This window comes from Eschrichtius robustus, chromosome 15 (assembly GCF_028021215.1).
Source record: "Eschrichtius robustus isolate mEscRob2 chromosome 15, mEscRob2.pri, whole genome shotgun sequence".
NCBI lineage: Eukaryota > Metazoa > Chordata > Mammalia > Artiodactyla > Eschrichtiidae > Eschrichtius > Eschrichtius robustus.
In genome coordinates, this window is record NC_090838.1 from 7037586 (window position 1) to 7061597 (window position 24012).

Consider the following 24012-nt stretch of genomic DNA (forward strand, 5'->3'; position numbering starts at 1 on the left):
TTTACTTTTAATTATGAATCTGTCAGCTCTAAGGAGGAACTCCAAGGCATTCTGAAGGATTGTCCTTTGGAACCAAATGTTTTCTGTCATGGAGAGGCTCGTGTTACAAAAGAAAGAGGATTAAAGTAGAATGCAGAGCCTGCCTGGAGCACCGAGAGGCTTGAGCACGGGGGCCTGGGTCCGGCTGGAGCCCTGGTATCTTTCCCTTTTGTCTCCTGTCTTAGCAAAAGTGTATGGGGTTCCTGCCGAGGGATTATTGAGGCTCCCGGAGTTCATTCTGTCAGAGGGGTGGAACCATGCTGGTAACTTGAACTTAAGACTTTTTGTGTGTGCTGTGGGATGCAGGTTTATGAGTTTAATAACAGTTTGTTGTTTTGTCTAAGCATAATATTTGGAATTCATCGTGAGAGTAATTTTTAATTTGTTTGGACTGAGCGTATTGCTCGCATTTATAGGGATTCCATTCTGGTGGAAGCATCCATCAAGTGCTCCAGTAAAATAAGGTATTGCCAGTTTGGTTGCATTAAGCAGGGACAGGTTTGGTTTGTTTCTCAACTTTACATTTCCAGTGTGAATGGGAGGGAGGAGGGAGAGGTGAGTCAAACGTCTTACTTGCAATTGCAATTAAATATAGGCAGGAGATTTAAAACAAAAGTGTATCCTCCCTGGCCTAAATAGAAAAGGAAGCCAGGAAGCATTGTTACTTTTAAAACAAAGGTAAGGGACTTCCCTGGTGGCCCAGTAGGTAAGACTCTGAGCTCCCAATGCAGGGGGCCCGGGTTTGATCCCTCGGCAGGGAACTAGATCCCGCATGCGTGCCACAACTAAGAGTCTGCATGTCGCAACTAAAAAGTCTGCATGCCGCAACTAAGAAGTCCGCATGCTGCAACTAAGAAGTTCGCATGCCGCAACTAAAAAGTCTGCATGCCGCAACTAAAAGGTCCGCATGCCGCAAGACCCAGAGCAGCCAAAATAAATAAATAAACAAACAAACAAAGGTAAGACACTTTCAGAGTCCAGACAGATGCAGGCTAGACTCTCCGTATGTCCTGTCCTTAGACCCTAGAGAAACTCAAGGCAGCCGAGGAGGCTTCTTAGCTGACGTTCTTTCTATTCCAGGGGTGTCCTTCCATGCAGTTGGAAAATACATATTTATTAAAGTAAAAAATAAAATTTTTGGTGCCAGAAAGATAGTCACATTCCTTTATGGGGAATGAATAGTCTTTAGAGTTGTGGTTTGATCAGTATTGGAAGTGACAAGAAATTTTTCTTGATTGGAAATGTGTGGAGAATGCTTTTCATTAGCTGATACAGAATAAACTCTTTACTTGGCAATTGGAAAGCTGACTTTGAAGAACCTGTTCTGGGTCTGATTATGAGGGAGGTTTCTCTTTTAAAGGGAGGGTTGTTGGGCTTTGGCTGCAAAGCGTTTCACGTGTTAACCCTAGTGTCTGGGCAAGAGGTCCGTCCTGAATCCGGTGGACCTTCAGAACCTGCAGGTAACAAAAGCACGCATTTATCGCTGCACACACCTGCGGGTGAGGGCCAAGTCACGATGTTTCTGGTTGGACAAGGGGGACACGTGGCAGCTGAAGAAAGCCTCGGTTTAGTAGTGGAACTTGTGTCTTGTGAAACGGATTTGAGGCACCGTGTCTGGTCAGCCACTTGAAGAGTGCTGTCGCTTGAACTTGTTTTTCAGTCTTTTTTTGGGGGGGGAGAAGGGGTCAGGTTTTCCCCATCCTCCACCCTGCCATGTCACGAAACAATGAGCTCCTCTCTAGAGCTTTTTCTTTTTGACACTTTGTCACATTAACCCTCCTGCTCCTGGGTCCTTCCTGGAAATTCCATCTCGAGTGGTTTTCTAAATCTGTCATTTCAACCAGTTTTGCTACTTGTAAGCTAAACCAGAAAGCTTTGACTCTGACCAGACATTTTTAGTCATAACTGAATTTACCTGGAATAGAGATTTCAGGGCAATGCAGGGTCTGGGAGTTCAGGGTTTTTTTATATGGCAGATCTTCTTCATCCGAGACTCCAAATCTGGTAGTAAATATAAGTGAACTCTACATTCATTACTCAGGGACTTTTTCTTTAGCTTTTTAAAGTTCACAGTATCTAATTAGAGATTTTGATTGGAAGTCAGCTTGCCTGCCAAGTCTTCCCTTATGACCTATCTGCTCCCCTGCCCTGCTCTGTGCCTAGAGATGCTGGAATGTGGCCTGTGTTTGCCTTGTGTCACACCTGCATCCAGATCTTCGTATTTCAAACAAACGTTCTACTTATTTGGGACAACAGGTGCCCGATCACTGTATCTGGCAAGTGTCCTTAAGTTCACCAGGCCCTGCTTGTGGGATATGACAGAGGGAAGATGGGCCGCAGGTGCCTCCAGAATGTTTCTCCCTCTCTCTTTTTCTCTCTTTGGGACTTTTCCCCGGCTCTCTGCAATCTGTGCAGGAACTAAAGCTGCCCGTGTGGGCGGCGTGGGAAGGCAACACTGTGGCAACAGTAAGGGTGATGACTGGATCCTTGTTTTGTCTTTGGGGAGACGCCCCATGCCGTGTCCGTGTGAGAAGATTGCAGGTTAGTGCTTTGCTCTTCCCACACCCCTTTCCTCGCTGCCCCAGCCTTCCAGTTCTTGTCTCTTGATGGTTGTTTGATGGTCCGAGAAAGAACACACATACTAGTTGCACGTTTGAAGGCTTTTCGTTCGCGCTGATGTTATTCTGTAGTGGGATTTTTTACTCGCCTCATGTCATGAGAATAGTGGGGAAGTGTGACTTTCCTAGGATTAGCCGGTGAATCAGTAGTGGAACTGGATCCTGCTTCTGAGTTTATGACTCAGTCTCTGATGCCTTCTGGGGCTTAATTAATTAATTAGACCTGCACATTGGGAGAAAGTAGGGGAGCGACAGGCTCATACAGAACTAAGATAATCAGTCTTTGTTTGGTTTGGGGTTTTTTTGGTTGGCGGGGAGGGAATGTTGATTAAGATTGTGTCTGCTGTATAATGCTCAATAAGTGTTCCTGTCTGATTAGACTTTAGAATTGGACCTTGATTTCTTCCTTTAAACTGTTTCCCACTCCATTGGCTTCAGCCGGCATAACTTCATATACGCATATTGGGAAAATGGTGATTGTATTCTAATTAGTACTGTTGGATTTGGTGAGAGTAAACTATGTTATTGACCTCACATTGTAATTTCATTTATCAGGAGGTTTCTAAGAAAAGCTACTGAGAAATATTTTAGGGTGATCTTTTTGACTGATACGGAAGAGAGTTAAATTAAAACTTGTTCTAGGGCTTCTGCTTTCAACTTAGTAGATCAGTTACATTCCAGGAAGGAGCTTAGGAATGTGATCTCTTTATTTGACTAAGTTGAATTTTAATACTAGAATGGGTTAGAGTGATAAAGACTCCCAGAGGCAGCGGGGACGGTGCCCGTGACAGCTGTCACTGTCTGATGGGGCCGAGCCATCTCTAAGTCCCTTGCGCGTTAGGAAGTCACAGAGGGACTTGGCGTACACTCCCCACGTGATCTGGGGTATAGGACCTTGACCTCATGCCTCCTGAGCAAAAAGGGACCTTCTGCTCACAGCCATCTGGGGGTCATTTTTTCCCCTACTTCACTGAACAGTTTTTCCGTTAGGTTCTTCTTCAAGCTTCCTATGCTTCATTGTGTCATTGTGGTTTCAAGAGCACGGATTTGGAGCAGGAGGCGTGGGTCCTGGCTTTGTCTTTGTCATCTGTGTACCGTGTGTCTTTTACTGTCTGTATCTTCAGAGCCTGAACCTCAGCCATAGTTGGACACTGTCTCTCTTGAATTAAAAGGTGTTGAGTAGCCAGATTCTGAACCATGTGATGCTCGTGTTAAAGGTAAATGTTTCCAGGGAACACGACAAGGATAAGTGCATTCTTGGGACATAAAACATTTTTCAGTTATCAGCTTTGTGAAGTGTCTTCCATAGTTAAATCAGCCCGTTTTTCTTTTTTCTTTTCTTTCTTCTATTAGATCTTTTCTCTTTTCTTGCGTATATTTACCAAGCAGTTAGAACTCACTTGAACTCTCTGAATATGCACCATAATACATGGTGCCCACATGTAATTTTGACACAGGGTAATCAGGCATGCTCTCAGCTCTGTAGGCTGACACTTTTCCAAAAGTCTGTTGTATATAATCTGACTTAAAAGAGCAAAACACTGTTCTCCCTTGAAAATTTTTTTCAGTCATTATTGACCAATTTAACTCACTTCTAACATCCTTCCAGGAAATTCTATGCAGGGTAGTTAATCAGTTGCTACTGTGTGGAAGTCATGCTGCAGAGAGTTGACTTTCTCAGCTGTACATTCATTCATTCAGCAAATTATTCATTGTGCTTCCCTCTGCAGGCACTGTGAGGGAGTAAAAGGCGATGTAAGCAGAAAGCCTGTCCTCAAAAGAGGTGACACTCTCTGTGTGATGATACAGGTCATAAGTGAGGTTTTAAAATGCTCTTTAGATTTCCAGGGCAAAGGGGTACTTGGCAGCTAAGGGAGTCAAAGGCTTTATGGAAGAGATGGCACTGGGCACCATGCTTTGAGAGATTGTAGCCGCAGAATATTTTTGCAAAGGCTGTTTGATGGGACCTTTTTTCTTCCTTATTTTTCCCCCACAGAGTAGCTGTTGTGAATTTAAGTGGAAACGAGGCGCCTGGAACAGCTTACTTAGTCTCCAGAGGTGCTGTGACATATTGAGGCCCAGACATTGAAGTGCAGGAAACAACATTGGGATTTGTCTGCTGCAACACTCAAATCTTGCAAGAAAGTTGTAGACGTTACCACACCTGTCAATATGACACAAAGCTACAGTGAAGGGATAACATGCTTAGTTATCAAATACAGACTGTTAGGTACCTGTAGTTTCTGTAATGGAAAGATGGTCAGTGTAGATAATGTCTTAAAGTATAAAAGTGAATAGATGCAGTAGAAAATTACCTCATGGCTCCCCATGTGAATTTATCTCTGCCCTAGAACTTACCTGTCTGTCTCTATGTATATATCAGTGAGCCTCTAAATTCCATAATCTTTTCCAAATTGAGGGGGTATATAGAGTCAGTTTAATTATTCATTCAACAAATATTTATTTAATGTCCAGTATGTATAAAGAGCTGCTTGGTATCCTAGGTTCTACCAAGATGACCTAGGTGTTCAAATCTGCTTGGAGGAAGGATGTGATCATAAATAACCTGTGAACTTGGGCAGCAACTTACCGAACCTCTAAACTTCATCTGTGAAATGGGGTCAGAGTAGAACCAATTTCGTAGGTTGTTTTGAGGGCCAAAGAGTCAGTACACTGCAAGAGTACAGTAAATGTAACTTAAAGATCAAAGCAGCATGTAGTTTTATTTGGCTGGAGTTTAGGAATTTGGGGTCATTCATTCAGTGAACATGTATTTCTTATTGGCCAGGCACTGCAAGGATGCCTTGGGAATGTAAAGGTGAGTGGGACGTGGCCCAGTTCTCAGGAAATTCAAAATTTAGTGAAGAAGATTGCCACTCTAGTACGTACAGTGATAAAAGTAAACACAAAGGAATAGAACTTACCTTGGAATATGAAGAGCAGAGAAAGTTCCTCAAGGGTGACACTTGAGTGAGTCCTAAAGGATAGTAAGAACTAGCTGAGCATTCAGAGCCCAGAATGAGCCTATAAACTTGATGTGTGTGAGTGCAGAGCTCAAATCGGGGCTGGACATCCAAGGCAAGTGGGCGGAGGGGAGGTAGGGACCAGATCCTGAAGGCCCTGTGGTGCCCTAGTGAGGACCTTGGACGTCTCCCTGTAAATGAGTTGTCTCAAACCCTTGGGGTCTGTGGACCAAGTATATAGGGGTTGGAATTTCTTTGCGTTTTCAATTCAGTGATTAGACTTTTAAAATCACAAGTATATTCTGGTGCCAATTGCTGCCAGGAGGCTTCAGTGCTAGTGTTTGTGCCTAGGTGTTAGGTTTGAGCTAGATAAAGGCCAGGTGAATTCTTAGGGTGCTGTGTGATCAAACATTATGTAGCTGTTTGAGTAGAATCGTATTTCTCAGACTAGGATTGGATATGTTTTTAGGGGTTGAGGAACTTTTTTTTTCTCTTTTAAAAAGGATACGTGTATTATTCACATTTGAGAAGTACTGCTATAGGTGGTGGAAAATATGGCTGGAAAGGCAGATTGCATCACATATGGCATTTGACTGCTAAGGAATTTAGTCTATTACATAGGCAGTGGTGAGCGATTGAAAATTGTTGAGTAAGAATAAATGAATAAGATTCTGTGGTGATACTGGTGTTTGGTGATTGCCTAATGTCAGGGAAGCAGTCTCTCTTTTTTCATTTCATTTCCTGATTTGTAGCCATTTTATTGTTTAAAGGGCCCTCTCCTAGAGGCCGGAAGAAAGAAGGGTTAATTTATGTAAATTTATATTAGCTCTTTTTTTTTTTTTCGAGTCTTTTCATTTGTTTTTTTTGGGGGGGAGCACTGTTGTGTGTATTTAAAGTTTTGTGAGGATTTGAAGCTTGTTAAATTAAGATTTGGAGATAATAGCTGGATTTTTATATACCTATGGTCTTTCTGTCTCTCATTACCAGCTTTTAATTCAGTACCATTTAGTAGTAATAGGCATTAGGAGAATACAAAAAATATACTGAACACGGGAAGAAATTTTTAAAATGGGTCACACATAATTCCTGCCATCAAGGGGCTTAGAGCACTTATAATCACAGTGCGACAGGGTGACCAAGTGTTCAGCTGAGGTGACGGGGGTGTGGATCCCAGGCCCTTGGCCTGAAGTAGAAGCTCACAGTAGGGCCACAGGGTGCTGGGGGCAGGGCTACTTATTACAATGTGATAGATAGTAAAACGGGGTTGTAATTCTTTTGGGATAGTTAAGGAACGCATCTCAGAGAAGTTCTATCAGTTGTTACTAGGTCTTTATTTATAAGAGAGATGTCAGTAGAGAATGGAATAAAAGTTATTTTAAATTGAGGGGCAGAGAAAATAAAGATCCCCAACGTGTGTGTAAAAATTCCTGTAAAGGAGGTGTGAAACTAGAATGGGAGTTTGGAGCTGGGTTTTGGAGGGCCTTAAGAATTTGGGTCCCTTCCTTCAGACTCTGGAGAAGCACTGCAGGTTGTTGATGACTTAGTTGTCCCGGTCACTGAGGTGACATTATGTGGCTGAACTCCTGTGACCTCTCACTCTTATGAGCATTACGCTTTGTTACTCTATTGTAGTGGAAAAATCAGAGCCCTTAAAATGAAAACTTTATCCCCTAAAAAAACTTAATTAAAAAGAAAACTTTATCCAAACTGTCATAAGAGTGGTTCATATAATGTTCTTAGTGAATCTAAAGGTTCACATTTTGAAATTTTTTATTCCACTCATTGAGAAAACCATATTATGGAAGTCAAAGGAAATGATTTTCACCATTTTAGAAGCAATGTTATAATAACGTGTAAAATTCCACCTAAATCTCTCAGTGGGAAAAAAAATTAAAAGTATATTATTTGGCTGTCAGGTTCTTGTACAGGAATAATAATATAGAATGAGTATTACTGTTGTGGTAACTTTTTGAAAAGGAACAGCCTTTTTGTTTATGAAAATTACCCTAATGTATTTAAGTTAGTCAGTTTCATCACGTAGCTTCTGACTCACCTGCTTATAATTTTTGTAACTTCTTCCTGATGAATTACAAGTGCTTTGTTAATGCTTTCTTTCTGTGAATTAGGTGGGTGAAAAATTATTTCTAGAATGTCTCCGCACAAATGAAACTCACTTGTCAAAGCTCATACATCTGACTACTCCCTTTAGACTAGAGAGTCCATAAGTTTTCTGGAATTGTGCGGGTGCCTTGGTTTGTGGTATTGATGATAAAACCCCCATAGAACAGGCGAGTTGGGGGTTTATAAAATTTGTTCTCAGTTGCTTTCATTCTACTGACTGGGAAATGAACTGCTGATTGTGACCTGTGTTTTGAGCAGATTAGTTCCCTGTGTCTTTCTTCTCCTTTTCTTTCCATTTGAGGAGTAACAGTGGACACAGCAGCTGGCTGGTGAACAGTATTGTGCGGCTGCCATAATGCTTCCTGGAAAAATCATCATAAATTAGTTCAAGATCTGATTTCTTGTTGGTTCTGTGCTTATAAACATTTGGAATGAAAAGATCTATACAAGTTACTCCTTTGATAATGTAAATCTTTATTCTGTTGGTTTTTTCTCATTTTCAAACTGAGGTTTGAAAACAAGATTAAATCCTTTGAAAAATTCTAAGTGCATGAAAACAAAATTAAATTTTTTGAGCAGTTCTAAGTGCATGAATTCTTGGCCAAGAATGAGGAACTGTCTTAGAAAAATGGGCTGGACATTTAAAGAGGAATCTTGCTGAGCATCTTTCCACCTGTTTAGCAGGGTTTTTTGTGGTTAGTTTTTTTTTCTCTCTAGTGAGTTTAGATGGGAACATTAGTTGCTCATCTTTTGAGATTTATGTTCCAATTATTTGAATAAAATCAAACCTTTCCTCCAAATCAGTGGCAAAGAGGTATGAAAACAGAGAAAAGGTCATTACTTGAGTTCTTAAAGATCTTTATTTACGTCATTCTAGAGAAGGAAGGTTGTGTATCATTCAGCCTACTCTCAGACTTCAGAAATAAGGCGTTTTAAGTGTGTGTGCATGCACACACACGTGTATTTTATAGAGGAGGAGTTGGATGTGTAATAATCCATCTTCCTTTTCACCTCTTTCCCACCTTCTGTAGGTGATATTGGAGTTTTTCTGTAATCTCATTATAGAAAATATTTCTCTGCACAATGAGTATGGTCTGAACATTTGTTTTATCCAGACTTGGGTGACTTGGCCTATTGTCCAAGGCCAAGTCAAGGCCAAGTCACCCAAGGTAGAACCCACCCCAGGTGTTAATGTGGTGAGGAACAGAACACATCCACCATGTTGCTGCCCCAGGACCCAGAGCACAGCTCTGCCTCGTGTTCCTACACTTGCTCTCTCCCTGTTTTGGGTGCTGCTGATTAAAGATTGTCACCTTCCTAAATAAAGATTCACAGACACTGACCGAGCTTCTCCCGCAGAACTTAGTGTAGTCCCGTCCACGAGCGTGGGCTGCATTGATCAAGAGTGTGGGTGTGTGGGTGAAGGTCACACTAATGGGAAGTCCATAGCGGGTATCTTCTCAGGAGGTCACCTGCGGGGAAAGTGGAAATACTGAATTACAAAAAGGGGGGTAGTGCTTCCTCGCTGTTTTTACCACATTGTGATGTCGTAAGGATCAATTACCGTCCCAGCAGCTTAGAGAATGGTGTAGCTCGGGGGTCAGCAAACTGCAGCTCTCAGGCCCTGGCCAGCCAGGGGCCTGTTTATGTGAACAAAGATTTTTCAAGATACCGCCACCAGCATCTGTTCACGTATCGTCTGTGGCGGCTTTCGCACCGTTACTGCAGAGTTGGGTGGTCGCATGTGGCCCACAAAGGCGAAAACTCTATCAGGCCCTTTTGCAGTAAAAGGTAACCCACTGCTGGTTTAGATAAATACGTGAAAGCTGCTTTAGGTGTCTGCATTGTACTTCTTCTTGGTCGTGTTTGTTCACTACTCCCTCGGCATCTTCCTCCTCTTGCTGAAAACCTGTGTGCTGAGCGTGTGCTGTGTACCAGGCCCCAGGAACAGGAAGGGCTGCTCAAACGTTGTATCTGTCCTCCGTGGGCGCGACGCCACCGGCCAGTCTCACACCCGAACGCACAGTTCATCCGTACACGTCAACCCCCATGAAAATCAAACGTCACGTGAGGGATAAACATAAGAAGTAAAGTCTGACAGGTTTTTAATAGGTTTTTTTCTGGTCTCTGTCTTCTAAAGTAGGAGTTCTTGAGGATTTACACGACCTTATTGAATAGCAAATTTGAGCATATGCTTTCATCTTTATCTTTCCTTTGATTAAATGAATATTATTCTTATTTGATAGGGCTGTACCTCTGTAAAAAAATTTTTTTTAATTAAAAACAACCTGATGGGATACATATAAATACATGTAAGCACATCGGAACTCTTTCAAGAAAGGAAACCATATATTGGGACTCGTTTTAATAACCTCAGAGTTTTGGAGCCAAAGGAGATCTTTTATCGCTCAAAGTGTGTAAGTATATAGAAGATTAATTACTTGACAGCAGTGGTTTTTATCCTGGCTGATCACGAGAATTATCCAGGTAGGACCTAAGACAGTTCTCGAGCCTGAAACCCACCCCAGGCGTGGGAGCAGGAACTGTAGACGTGGCCTCACCGTCACCGTCTCCGGTACAGGCTGACAGCCCGGGAATTCCACGTGAGTCAGGGTGTGAAGCACTCGAGCTCCCAGGCAGGCTTATGCTCCGGCCGCATTTCGAGAACCACTGCTTTGTAAGATTCTTAATTTCATACAAGTAGCTAGTATGATAACTTTAAGTGGCAACTTCACATGGTACTCCTAAAAGAACATGATTTGTAAAAAGTTGATTGATCAACGTATTACACAAAATTATTGTCACTAGAAATACAGAGTAGGGATATAGGATTCATCCATCATCTTTCAGTGTAAATATGCTGGGACTGCAGTTAAAAGTCATCTAGAGATCGTCGTCTAATCCAACCCTGTGTTTGACAGTGGGGGACCCTTGCCCACATCACAGCACAGTCAGTGACAGAGCTGGGACCAAAACTTAGGCATTTTGATTTTCAGACCAAAGCCTTTCCTGTTGACCACATTACCTCTTGCTAGAACATATATAAGGCATCTTGCACCCTTGCCAGCCTTTGGTTGAGGCTTAAACACGGCATGAGTGTCCCCCCTCAGGGCCAGCTGTCCCTGTGACTGTCCGGCTTGTTCTTGTGCCACCCCCATTTTTCTCCTGCAGGACTTCAGCCCACTGTTCCTGTACCTCGTGTCCCTGGCCTAGATACCGCACAACCCGTTCACTGTTTACTGGTATGTTTGTGTGTTTATCTAGAGAAGGTGGCACTTTTTTAATGCTGAGTTAGGGACGCCGTACACTTTCTCTGACACATTTAGAACACCGCCAGGTTTAGAAAGAGTTGATATAAAAATAGGAGAAGCATGTCCATAAGAAAGCAATTGTAAGTGATCATGAATAACAGTGAGAGTAATGTCTCTCTGAAGTCTCCGTGTTTATACTGATCCTGGGATCTGGCTCCTGCTTATTTCTGCTTTGAATAGAAACTTGACACTGGGAAGCAAGGGCAGGTTAGGTTTTAGGTTGGATTACCGTGAAATCCTCTTGTAAAGGGAACATCACTTTGGGTCAAAGACTTCCTGGAATTGTTGAGGGTAAAGTGTAACTTTCCCAGGCAGCTGTTTTTGAGTTAGGAATCGAGCCGGGTGACCTGGAATGATGGAGAAAATTTCAGATTTTCCATTTAGTTGTAAAATGAAAAATGTGGTGGTTTGGTTACTTTATGTGCTCAGTTGTTTGCATGAACTATTGTCTTTCTGTCTGCCTTTCTGTTTGTCCTTCTTTCATCTATTCCATAGACTATCTTTTTAACTTTGATTTCTGGATTATATATGGAACGGTTTTTAAAAAAACGTATAGGAAAAGATATAAAGTCAAAGCACTAAGTTTCTGTAGTGGATTTGAAATTCATGTGTGCCACTTTTGCCTACATATCTAGATTTATGTATTTAAAAAATTAGAGCAATTTGCTTATTTGCTGCAAATTACTTAAATGAAAAGAAAAAATCATAGGTAAGATAAGGCAGTCCTAGATCAGGAACCGTGTCAAGTGGAGAAATGGACCCAGCCTGCTGAGTATTTACGATCTAGTCAGGGACATAAAACATACACATATAAAAATGGCAAACCATTCCAGGTAGTAAAGAAAAGCCAAGTGATTTGTCTATAGGATAAAAAGTTGGTTTGGGAAACAGAGGCAGCCAGAAGTGAAGGGGGAAAGTCTTGGATATGAATCCCAGCCCTTTGCTTTCTACCCTGGGGACAGTTAAAAAAAGTCTCTCCAGGCCTCACCTGTAAACAGAGGGTAACAGGCCCTCCAGGCTGTGCTGACGACACGAGGTCGCGTGTGTAAGGTGCATGCCCAGCACGACAGCTCGCTGCTGTCGGCTCCGTGTCACGGTGTGGGCTGAATGCAGACAGTCCGGGAGCAGGGCCTTGAGTCGGACCTTTAGATGGAGAGCAGCAGAGAGGAGCTGTGGAGGGGACCGGACTGCGACAGGAGGGGACAGGAGCAGGAAGAGGGGCAGGACAGAGGGGAGGCAGGGCCACGCTGCCAGCGTGTCCTCGGCACGAGAGAGCGGACGAGGCTGAGTGGGGGGACGAGTGAGAGACGACTTCTCTGTCTGTTTATTTGGACAAGTTCTCAATCTTTTTAGGATGTTTTGGTCTCTTCCTACTTAAAAACAGTATATAGACTAGAGCAAGAATAGAAACCCCGGTTCAGCATTTTGCGTACCTTCTGGAGAATGTTCTTTGTCCTGTGGCTATAATTTTTTTCTCCTTACCCTCTGTTCCCACTCCGTTCTCTCTTATCTTACCTTCTTACAGGTTTTCCCCCCTCTGCTGACTGAAACGTCTCCCTCCCTCTCTGGGTCTTGCTTCAGCCAGCGGCACCCCGCACGACCACGACCGTGGCGGATCTGTTTTTGGTTGTTAGGGCTGCAGGGTTGTCACCTCACTCACGGTCTGGCAGGAATCCAGAGTAAGGGTCTAGGGTCTTTGAAATGCGCCAACCGGTTTTAAAAACTGTAATTCCAATAATACCCACTATGTGGTGCTCATGCATCAGAAATAAATTCTAAAACTAAAGCATTGACAGGGAGCTCAAAAACCTGTGACCAAGTGTGGAGAGGTTAAAATCCAGAATCACAAATACGGGGCGGGGCGGGGCGGGGGAAATGGAGCGTGTTGGTGTTCTGTACAAGCTTCACCTGGGTCTCTCTAACGAACAGTTTCCTAAATTCCAGAATATTGGGACATAGATGTTACAGGTCATCCTAGGAGGTGGTGTAGACATAAAGACAGACGGATCCCCAAAGAGTTAGTTGCAAGCTCTAAAACAGCTGCAGAGAGAACGTATACCATTTGGAACATTCAAAAATGACATCAAGAAAGACAACCAGCCTCAGCCCCACCGTAGGATACTAAATAAGTGTTCTGGGGGGAGAATTGACAGGGGGTCAAAGCTGCTGTCTGTTTTTTCCCTTTAAGGTCTGCATTCTTATGACCAAAGGTGGTTTTAAAATAAACCCTTTGTTACCTCTTTAAAAAATCTTTTAAACAAGAAGCTGAGCTCTCATTTAGAGCATATTTGGATAGGTTCAGTGACACTACTATTTTTACAAGCTGTGCGAAGGTTGACCGTCAGTGCCTGGTGCTTACAGAACCTTTTCTTCGCTTTGCAGGTTTTCATCTCCGTGAACTGCTTAAGCACAGATTTCTCTTCTCAGAAAGGTGTGAAGGGGTTGCCTCTGAACATTCAGATCGACACCTATAGCTATAACAACCGCAGCAACAAGCCTGTGCATCGGGCGTACTGCCAGATAAAAGTCTTCTGTGACAAGGTAAGGCTGCCGACTCGGCAGGGACACTTAGAATACAGCGTGCAAGGGGCACCCTTCCTCACAGGAAAAGACCAGGAGCTGTTTAAGTTCAATAAGAATGTATTGTTGATAATATAAAATACCTTATTTTAAATAAGCAATTCATGTTTTAGCCATGCAAAATCACGTTATATAGGGGAGAAAGATAAACTCCTTTTGACTGAAAAACTGGAAGCGTCGATGAGCACATTTTGTCGGGCGTGTCTGATAGGATGGCACACAGGGACTCATGCCAGCTGCACCCAATCCTTGGTGGCCCCTCAGCTTACGGGGACCTGCAGGCCGCAGCTGCGGTGTTGGAGCTCTTCCTGAGCTCTGGGTCTGAGGACTCTGCGCGTGTGTTTTCACTGGCTCACCTCCCTCCAGGCTGTTTGGCAAGTTGTCAGCCAGCTCACTAAGGCAGGAGAAAATGAGATTCAGATTCTTCTTGACAGCAGCAGGTAGGCAGGAAGAGAGAGCACAGGCCCAAATGATGTCAGTGTCATTTCTTTTCTCTGGTATGACTGCTTTTTTTCTGGAGAAGAGATGTGCACTTTTGCCAGGTGCAGAGCGAGGGGCTCAGCTGGATTAAATCCAGAGAGAAGCTATAGGCCCACGCTGGTTTGGGGTCTGGAGACAGTGGTATCCTCAAGAACGGGGCGGAGCCGTCCGCTGAACTAAGATTGAAGAAGACTCTGACTTTTCCCACTCAGAAATATCGGACTGTATTTTTTTTGCCAGTCTCCTCTGTTCATCCTGTTAAAGCCTCTCTGTTATTAAGATTTTTAGAAGGTACTAGGAAACTGGCAGTGTATTTGCCATCAGGGGTCTGGTGTCCTGGCCTGTGTTCTGGGTGCACAGAGCAAGCATGCGGCCCTACGTGGATGAGCCTGAGGCCCTCCGGGCCCAGAGGACTCCCTCAAACACCCAGGCTCAGTGATGTTTACCGAGTACCGGCCACGTGCCTGATAATGTGCTAGGTGTATTAGTTCTCTGCTGCTGTGAACAAATTACCACAAACTTAGTGACTCAAAACTACACACATCCATCATCTTACAGTTCTGTAGGTCAGAAGTCTGACCCAAGCCTTAGTGGGCTAAAATCAAGGTGTTGGAAGACTGATTCCTTTCTGGAGTCCCTAGGGGAGAACCTGTTTCCTTGCTTTTCTGCTTTCCAGAGGCCGCCCGCATTCCTTGGCTCACGGCCCCTTCCATCTTCAGAGCCATCCTCACACGTGCTCCTCTGGCTCTCCTGCTGCTGTGGACCCTTGTGATTCGCTTGGGCTCACGCAGGTGCCCCAGGATACTCTTCCTGTCTTAAAGTCAGCTGGGGAGCAGCCTCCTTCTCCTCTGCTGTGTAAGCTGACAGAGTCACAGGTTCTAGGGTTCAGACGTGGACAGCTTTGAGGGGCGTTAGTCTACCCACCGCAGTGCTTTAACATGTGCTGCATTTTACAAATGACAGGTCGCGTCTGCTGTAGAGCAGGGATTTCTGACCCTAAGTCACATCTCTTTCCTTCATACCACATTCTTCTTTTTAGCCAAAAGACAAACTATTGCGATGTCCATGTTCTTTTTTTAAAAATCTAGGGAGAAATTAAAGTTTTATCCGTTTAAAAATTTTTCTGACATCTGCTGTTTCTTTTATTTGTTTGTTTGTTTGTTGGTTGGTTGGTTTATTCATTTATTTATTTATTTATTTTTGGCTGCGTTGGGTCTTTGTTGCTGCGCACGGGCTTTCTCTAGTTGTGGCGAGCGGGGGCTACTCTTTGTTGGGGGTGTGCAGGCTTCTCATTGCGGTGGCTTCTCTTGTTGTGGAACACGGGCTCTAGGCACGTGGGCTTCAGTAGTTGCAGCAGGCGGGCTCAGTAGTCGTGGCTCACGGGCTCTGGAGCACAGGCTCAGTAGTTGTGGCTCACGGGCTTAGTTGCTCCGCGGCATGTGGGATCTCCCCGGGCCAGGGCTCGTACCTGTGTCCCCTGCACCGGCAGGCGGATTCTTAACCACTGCGCCACCAGGAAGCCGTCCACTGGCTTTTGAACACGTGGACTGAGGCTCCGGTAACCGTGTTCATGTCTAATTTCCGTGTCAGTTCTGGGTTGTTTCAGTGGTTTGATCATCCTCCTCACTCTTGGTCTCCTGCCTCCCTGCATGCCTGGCATCTCACTGGACACCAGACGTGTGAGTTTTACCTTGTTGGGGGCTGGATGTTTCTGTCATCCTGTGAATCTTCTTGCACCTTGTCCTGAGATCTAGTGAAGTTCCTTGGAAACAGGCTGGTCTCCCCAGGTCTCCCGTTTCCTGTCTGCTGGGCGGGTCTGGAGCAGTGCTCAGCGTCAGGCCGTTCTTCCCCACGGCTGAGGCGAGCTCTTCCTGACTCTTCCACCCCGTGCCCGTGAATTATCCGTTTTTCCAGTCTGATCACTGGGAGCAGGTGCTGCTTCTGGCCCTGGCCTCTAGTCTTTTCTCTAGATGTTTTCTGCTCCCCGACTGCGGGTGGCTTCCTCACACCGTGCACTCTCGGCGCTCTGCTGAGTGTGTGGGCCCCTCTGAAGACATCCAGGGTTCTTTCTCTCCCAACTTTCCTCTTTGCCACTTTGCCTGCCGCCTTGATCTCTCTGCTTCGCCTCTGCCTTCTCATTCCGAGGAATCTGGCTCGTGGAGACCCCCGGACATCCCTCCCTGGGCCGCAGCCTGGAAACTCTGGAGGGTGCTCAGCACCTGGGGGTCTCGCCTTGCTGGTTTCCCGTTTCTAGGGAATTGCTCTTCCTCATTGCCTGGTGGCTGGGGCCTTCAGAATCCTTGTTTCATGCACTTGGTCATTCTGTCAGTTGTTTCTGAGCAGAGGGTAAATCTTGAGTGGAAGCAAAAGCCGCTTCTCATTCTTTGTAGATGTAGCTGACAAATAAGGAGGAAAGTGTCCTATTTTGTAAAACTTCCTTTTAGGGAATATAACTTAACCATCTACATGAAGTTATTGTTAGACTGTTAGAAGGACCTGAGAGATACCGACCAACTCCAGTCGGTAACTCGAGGAGACTGGCGATCTCTGCCTGTTCTCCTCCGTCAGGGAGGGGATGTTTGCGTCAGTATCACGTAGCAGTGTTGATAAGCAGGTTGTATGTTTACTGGTGCGTTAGTGGAGCAACACCCTCTAAAAGGCAGAAGGGGGTTTTGTATTCCGTATTTTAAAATGTGGTTTTGTTGTACAATCGTGCCAAAATCAGTGGGATGATTTTTACTGCCTCTCTTTGCTATTAGGGAATTTATTTACAGAAAGGTAAGTCACCTTAAGTCAAGTAAGTTCATACCTGAATAACTTTGTAAAGAAATCTACGTCATCCAGAAAAAATGCCAGTAGGTCAAGCAAAATGACTAACGAATAGTTTTGTTTTTATTGCACTTGCTTGCTTACTTTCAGGTCGTGCTTGTTACTAACAGGCTTGTGGGTTCAGCTGTGTGGCAGTGCCGTTCTCTGTATGGTTGGAGCACACTGTGTACACATGTCCTCTTTGTAGGCCTGGGAGCATACTTTTTCTCTTTTAGGTGACTGCAGATTTCTAGTTAAACGTTTGCTTTTGTGAGTCACAGTTGGTCCTATCTGTCACTTACTAGATGCCAAGTCCTTGGACAGAATCACAGTTTTCAGTGACCACATTGCCCATACAGGAAAGTACACTCAAAGCAGGGTTAACTTGTGTTTTTTCTTTCATTTTCTTATTAATAGACAACAAGAAAAGTCACTTGTGTCTTTGAAGCCAGTGTGTGGTACATTAATGGATTTTCTTAGCTTTCCATTTAACCTGGCCACGTCAATTGTTGAGGGGAATTTTGCTCTATTTATTTGTTTTTTAAATAAGTGTTTTCCTGTGATTTCATATAGTTAAAAATAGTTTTAAGAATGGGCTTTTTAGAGGAAACTACTGTGATAAGCTTCGTGAGTATAATAAGCGATGCAGCTCATTTCCAAAGAGGAGATATCTTCCCCCCATAGGTCAGGATAAGAGTTAAATATTTTCAAGAGGATCAGATAAACAGAACCATGTCTTGTCTTCTCTTGACCTAGGGAGCTGAACGGAAAATCAGGGATGAAGAACGAAAACAAAGCAAAAGAAAAGGCAAGTGTACTGACCCCAGCTCCCAGTTGAATGCCTGTAAGTAGAAGTGTTTTCACCAAGCATTTTAGACCTTTTCCATTCAGAACAGTGACTTGAAGGTTTCAAGCAGAAGATAGGGTGGTGGATATTTTTTACTGCTGTGAGGTGGTAGCTTTGCTTCCTTTAACCAGGTACAAGGACAGATGAGGGCTGAACTAAGTCATTTTCTGGGGAACTGCAGGAAGGATTCCTGAGTTTCTCCAGAGTTCAGACGATTTTGGCTGTCAGTTCTGGTTCAGGTTGCTGGCTCCAGTCCTGAAAAATAGCACACAGTCCGCCCGAATAGCTCATGATGAAATTGGAGCTTGTCTAGCTTTTTAAGAATAACACCCTTTGGAATTCAGGTTGTCTCCATTCCAAATGAGTGTGGTGTTCTTATGTTGAGTATTCTGACATTTGCAGAATCTGTAGGGCTTCTGTTTGGACATGGCACTGGGAAAGCTTTTTCGCTTTTTCTTTTTTAACGTGACCAGCATTCACGTTCACAAAATCCTGTAGCTCTCAACTAAAAGGAAAAAAAAAAAGCAAGCTGCTCTGTGCAGGCAGCGCTTCATCCACAGTATGCGGGCGGCCGCACCTGTTCTCTTCATGGCTGGCGCCCAGCAGACGTGGCCTGAGTGCAGCAGTCAGGGCTGTCTCGCTGGCATCACGCTGCAGCCTCACGACGTCACTTCAGAGAGCAGCTAACTGGCTAGGAAAGCTCGTCACTAAGCACCGCAGGGTGGGGGATGATGGAGTCTGTAATTCAGTTAATAAGAGTTAGATAGTCATGCTGACTCTCAGCCTCCCTGAGGTTCGGTTCTGAAGATGAAGGTCTGAAGTTCAGGTTCGTGTTCTGAATTCAGGAGTACGTTGCTGTCAGAACAAATTATCTAATGAGGAGAGCTAGCGTGAAATTACTTCCAAATTATGTTTATACAGTCATAAGTTTTAGCCTTTCAGGCAGAAACTAAACATGCTTTGCCTCTGTTCTGGATCTTCTGGTTGTGTGTGTGTCTGTGTCTGCTTAAAGATGGCTTTTTCTCTCCTGATTTTGATAAGATGTGCAATTGATTTTAGTGCAAATACGAACGACCTGTTCCTTCACATAAGCTGCGATTTTTCTCAGTTCAGGCAGCATGACCTGTATTGGATATTCCTCTACAATTTAAGTTTCTTAAACAGTGAGGAAAATGCTCTGTGGCCTGCATCCAGTCTGCGTATGTAAGCTGTTGACTGTGGTGTCCTCATTTTTTTTTTTTAAGTTTCTGATGTCAAAGTACCGCTGCTTCCCTCTCACAAACGAATGGATATCACGGTTTTCAAGCCCTTCATTGATCTCGACACCCAGCCTGTCCTCTTCATTCCTGACGTGCACTTCGCCAACCTTCAGCGGGGCGCTCACGTAGGTAACCAGGATCCCAGGGTGGCTGCAAGGAAGTGAAACTCCGCAGAAAGAAAGTCTTTGGCATTATTCATGGCAAACAGAAGCCAAAACTTCATGAGGTCTGGCCAGTGTTAGGTGTCAGCTCTCTGGAGTGTTCGGTTTGGGCAACATGATGTCCGTGCAGTCAAGTGTGTGTAAGCATTGTTGGTGGAACCACAGTACAAGACCCGGCAAGTTAATTCTGTGTGAATTTATCTATTTGTATCTTAGCTCATTTAAAGGATACTGGAGTAGTAACAGAATTTGGAGTTTGAGTCTGTGGTCCTGTGAATTTAACTTACATGGGTCTGGACAGGAGGGAAAAGCCAGAGGAATGCCTGCGGTGGGATCCGTAATGGGATAAAGCACATCTGAGGGCTCTCTCTATGGTTTAAGTTAGGGGATCATCATTGGCACATGTTTGGCTGTGTTTTGGCGACTAATGTGAAATTTAACAAATACGCAGTCAGCTTTGCTTGGAGCAGAAACTCAGTGGAGGTAGGACCTGGGTGGAGTGGAGCGTGCCCGCCAAGCTGAGCTCAGAGAAATACCCCAAAGACATCCGCCATGGGCTTTGTACACAGATTCCTACAGACATGAGTTTTCAGAATTCTTCAGGAAAGTCACTGCCAATGTCTTCAGTTTCTAATGAGAAGCTTTGGGGTGAGCAAGGGTCAGCAGTCTTATGCTGTAAAGGGTCAAATAATAAACATTGTAGGCTTTTGGGGGTCAGACGGTCTCTGTTGTGACCACTCACCTGTGCCATTGTGGGGTCAGAAGCACCATAAACCCTGCGCCATGAATGGGTGTGGCCGTGTGCCAATAACAAGCAGGCACAGGGCCAGGCTTGTCTCGTGGGCTGTAGTTTGCCAACCCCTGAGTTAGAGGAGTTTAAGACATCCTCAAGAATCTGGGTATTGAAAAATAAGGCTAGAGGATTTTGTATGAGATTGGTCACATTCAAAATTATTTTCATTTTGGGAATAATTCATTTAAGGTCTAAAGTATTTTAGCATATTCTTGAAAAGCAATCTTTTTTTTTTTGGTCTTAGGTCCTTCCTATTGCCTCAGAAGAATTGGAGGGTGAAGGGTAAGATTTATGTTTTGTTTTAGCAAATTCTTTTTATTTTGAAACAATCTCAAACGTATAGAATAATTATAATACAAAGAACTCATTTTTTTCCTGAGCCATTTGAGAGTAAGTTGCGGACCCAGTGACCCATCCATCATTCCTAAATACTTTGGTGGATGTTTCCACAAATGAGGATGTTCTCCTGCGTGAAGAAGTCAGGATACTGACATTGAGACCTTAGTACCTGCCAGTCCGTGTTCCCACCCAGGCTTCGCCAGTTGTTCCAGTGATATCCTTTATGGCAAGAAAAGGTCCAGTTCAGACTCCCACAGTGTATTTAGTTGTCCTGTCTCCTTAATCTCCTTCAATCTGGAACGGCCTCAATCTCTCCTTGACTTTCCTGAGCTAATACTTCTGAAGGTTACAGACCCGTGTTTTGTAGGACATCCCTCTGCCTGGGTCTGTCCTTTGTCTCCTCTTGGTTGGGGTAGATGATGCATCTTGGCGGGAACGTCACAGACAAGGCCCTGCTCTCAGTGTGTCCTGTCGGGGGCACACGCTTTCAGTGCACCCCGCGGCGGGTGACGTTCGCTCTGATCGCTGGAATCAGGCGGTGTCTACCAGGCTTCTCACTGTGGGGTTGCTCTTCTCCTTTTGTAGTTAAGTGTTTTGAGGGGAGGTGCTTTGTAGCTTTGTAAATATCTCATTCCTTGCCCCACTTTGCATTTCTTCATTTACATGTTTATATCAGCATGGACTCGCGATTTCTCGTTTTATTCAGTAAGTTCGGATCCATCAGCGTCATTTACTCTGCTCACGTTGTCCCGGGGCTACGGGGCCCCTCAAGCTTTTGCTCCTGGATCCCTTTGACATGACCCTCCTGTCCTCACTGCTCGAGCACTTCCTCACTTTCAGGCAGAGTGTGTTCCAGGCACTTGCGTTTTCCCTTCTCCGGCCCTCAAATCAGCCTCTTTTCCAAGAAACCCTGATTCCTTGTGGAGACTGGGCTTTAGAAACCCAGAGGAGGCCCCTGGGTATGCTTGTTGCTCTTGAGGTGTCGCTGCTCCCCACACCTGGGGGCACCCTCCTCGGGCCACGCCAGCAGCCCTCCCGCTCAGCACTCTACCATGTTGAGGGTCCAGCCCCCCTCTTTGGGCCATTCTGGCTGCCCGTGCCCACCCGAATTGGCCACAGGCCTTCTCTCTGCCTCTTTAACTCATTGTGTTCTCAGACATAAATCCTGCAGGTGCTTTCGTTGGAGGCCTGTTACGTGCTGGAAGCTGAGACAGAGTACTTTAAGGCCCAGCCTCTATTCTTGAAGTGATGATTCTGCTCAGAATTCTGCAAGCACTTATTTCATTTTCAGTTTTTTTTTTCCTATTTTCTTGCTCACCTACTCTGAACCTCACAACATTGAACACCGCATAACTTGTGACTTTGACAGCCGATCACTCTGATCTTTTCGCTTCTTTCCCCAAACGTACTGTAAACATTTCCCTTTTTTATTTCCGCTGACACTGCTGTATTTTAACCCTTTGGAATTTTATGCTATGATTGTCTCCAAAGTCCTCCAACTGGTTCTTCTGCTTGTAGGTCCTGGAGTCCCCTCCGATCTCTACCACACACTGATTACAGCATTCTTGTCTCACAGAACTTTCAGATTCCCTGATAACTGCAACATAAAGTCTAGAATTCCTCAGAGCTGAATGATCAAGATTTTCCAGATCAGATTTATCTTCTTCTGGAACATTCTGTTTCAGCCAGCCTGGCTTTGCATTTTCCCGCTCACACTTCCTCCCTTTTTTGACATGCCCTCTCCTCTGTTACCACCTTCATGTACGTCTCAGATCCCACCTCCTTCATAAGTGTTTTCCTGGAAAGAAACTGCGTTCCCGCACCGGCAGCTTGAGCTGTGTAAGAGCAGCCAGGGTGTCTGGCAGGTGCCTGAGTGTAGTCCCAGCTCTGCCATTCAGTAGCGCAAGCCTGGTTCACTTGGCATCTTTCCTTGGGCCTCAGATTTTCATTCACAGGATAAGGAAGCTGGACCAGATAGAGAACGAAGGTCATTTTAAATCTAAGATTCAGCGATACACCCCCAAACTCCTTTTGTTTCTGCTAGTGATTTAAGGTGAAGTCACTAATTGCATACTTCGGATCACCTGCAGGTCTAACTTGAAAAGGGGGCCTTATGGCTCGGAAGACGATTTTGTGATCCCTCCTCCTGCTAAGCTGAGCCGGGTAGAAGAACCAAAGAGAGGTGCGTTGGTTTACGTTTCCTAGTGGGAGTTTTCAGTGGGAAGTAAGCTCTGAATTTGTCAAAAGCATACATTGCTCAAACAGATCTCATCGATGTTGACTTCTTTGAGTGTTCCTCCATCAGACCAGCTCCTGGCTTGAGCTGGGACTTCCAGCAGAGTTAAAAGAAGCTGAAAGCTGTGTTCCTTAAGACAGATTTTATATCAGTTCATGCTTGCTGTCCTTAATGTGGACGTCTCCTTTTATTTTAACCAATACCCACGGTCTTTTTTCTTATTTTGCTCCTGTCAGTGAAGTTCACTTTTCTTTTTCCCTCCTTATTCCCGACTGGGGGTCAGTGCTGCTCTATGTGCGAAAGGAGTCGGAAGAAGTCTTCGATGCCCTGATGCTCAAGACTCCGTCTTTGAAAGGCCTGATGGAAGCTGTAAGTAAGAGGAACTTTGTGGTTCTCTTTAAAAAGTAAAAACAAACTTACATAGAATTGGATTGGAACAAGTCTTACCAGACCATCTGGATTTGTGTGTGGTACTGAAGCCTTTCCTGAGTCCCAGCGCCGTGTCTGTGGCCGCAGCACGTGCCACGTTTTACCCCACGTCCCAAGGTCCTCAGCGGCTGCAGGGCTGTCCCACCTCAGACCGCTGCACCCAGCGCACTGGTTGGTAGCTAGTAATCACTCAGCAAAGTCTAATCCTCTGAACTGAGTGAATTTGCGATGACCTATGGAATAGTTTAATTTTCATAGACTTGGTTAAAGGGAGATTGCCACTTAAACTACTGAGAAGCCAACAAAAGTTAATTCTAGCGAATAAAATCTTAAAAACTTCACGCATAAAACAGTGGCACCTCGGTCTGCCTTTGAAACTCCTGATCTGGGGCGTGACCGAACTTGTGTCAAGATCTTACTCAGAGCCTATTCATGAAAATGTAGACGTGTGACCAGAGACGACCACAGCCCCTCCTGCAGGATCTCAGCAAAGGGCCCACAAGCAAACTGACCCCAGCCTGCCCCTAAGACATCAGAGAGAGATGTGAGAAGGGTGCCATGCTGATTCCCCGTTTTGGCTTTGCCCCAGGGTGAAACTCAAGGAATCAGCACTGTGTCTTGATATTTATCAACCTCGGCCCCCTGTAAATCATCGGGATCTTTGAGCTCAAAGCACGCCCATAACTGGGCTGGAGATAGGTTTCTCCCGGCACCCCCCCCAACCCCTGACTACTGCAGTGTGTTGGATTCATTTAAGAAACATTTGTTAAGGGCCTGCTTTGTGCCAGGCACCGTTCTGGGCCCTGGAGTTAGAAGGGTACGTGACACAGTGCCAAATGGAGCTTAGGTTCTAGTTAGGAAGATAGAGACAATAACGTAAACAAAGACATTACTGTGTAATTTGCCAGGTACTGATAAATGCGATGGAGAAAACTAAAGCAGGGCAGCGGGACAGAGGCTGGGGGCGCTATCGCTCAGCCCCTCAGGGAGCTCGGCGTTCACAGTGGCTCTTAGGCCGTTCCTGCCCC

At 44.8% G+C, this 24012-nt stretch overlaps 1 protein-coding gene across 2 annotated transcripts in view; it reads left to right on the forward strand.

The window, feature by feature from the left end:
- Positions 1-24012, forward strand: part of GRHL1 (grainyhead like transcription factor 1) — a 45628-nt gene that overhangs the window by 17365 nt on the left and 4251 nt on the right. The window contains exons 9-14 of one of the 2 annotated variants that reach the window (XM_068564946.1): positions 13435-13593; positions 17677-17764; positions 19012-19151; positions 20225-20262; positions 22410-22501; positions 22839-22924. In XM_068564946.1, the coding sequence (XP_068421047.1) occupies positions 13435-13593; positions 17677-17764; positions 19012-19151; positions 20225-20262; positions 22410-22501; positions 22839-22924 (603 nt within the window). The remainder of the gene's footprint in view (positions 1-13434; positions 13594-17676; positions 17765-19011; positions 19152-20224; positions 20263-22409; positions 22502-22838; positions 22925-24012) is intronic. The other variant, XM_068564947.1, reaches the window with a different exon arrangement.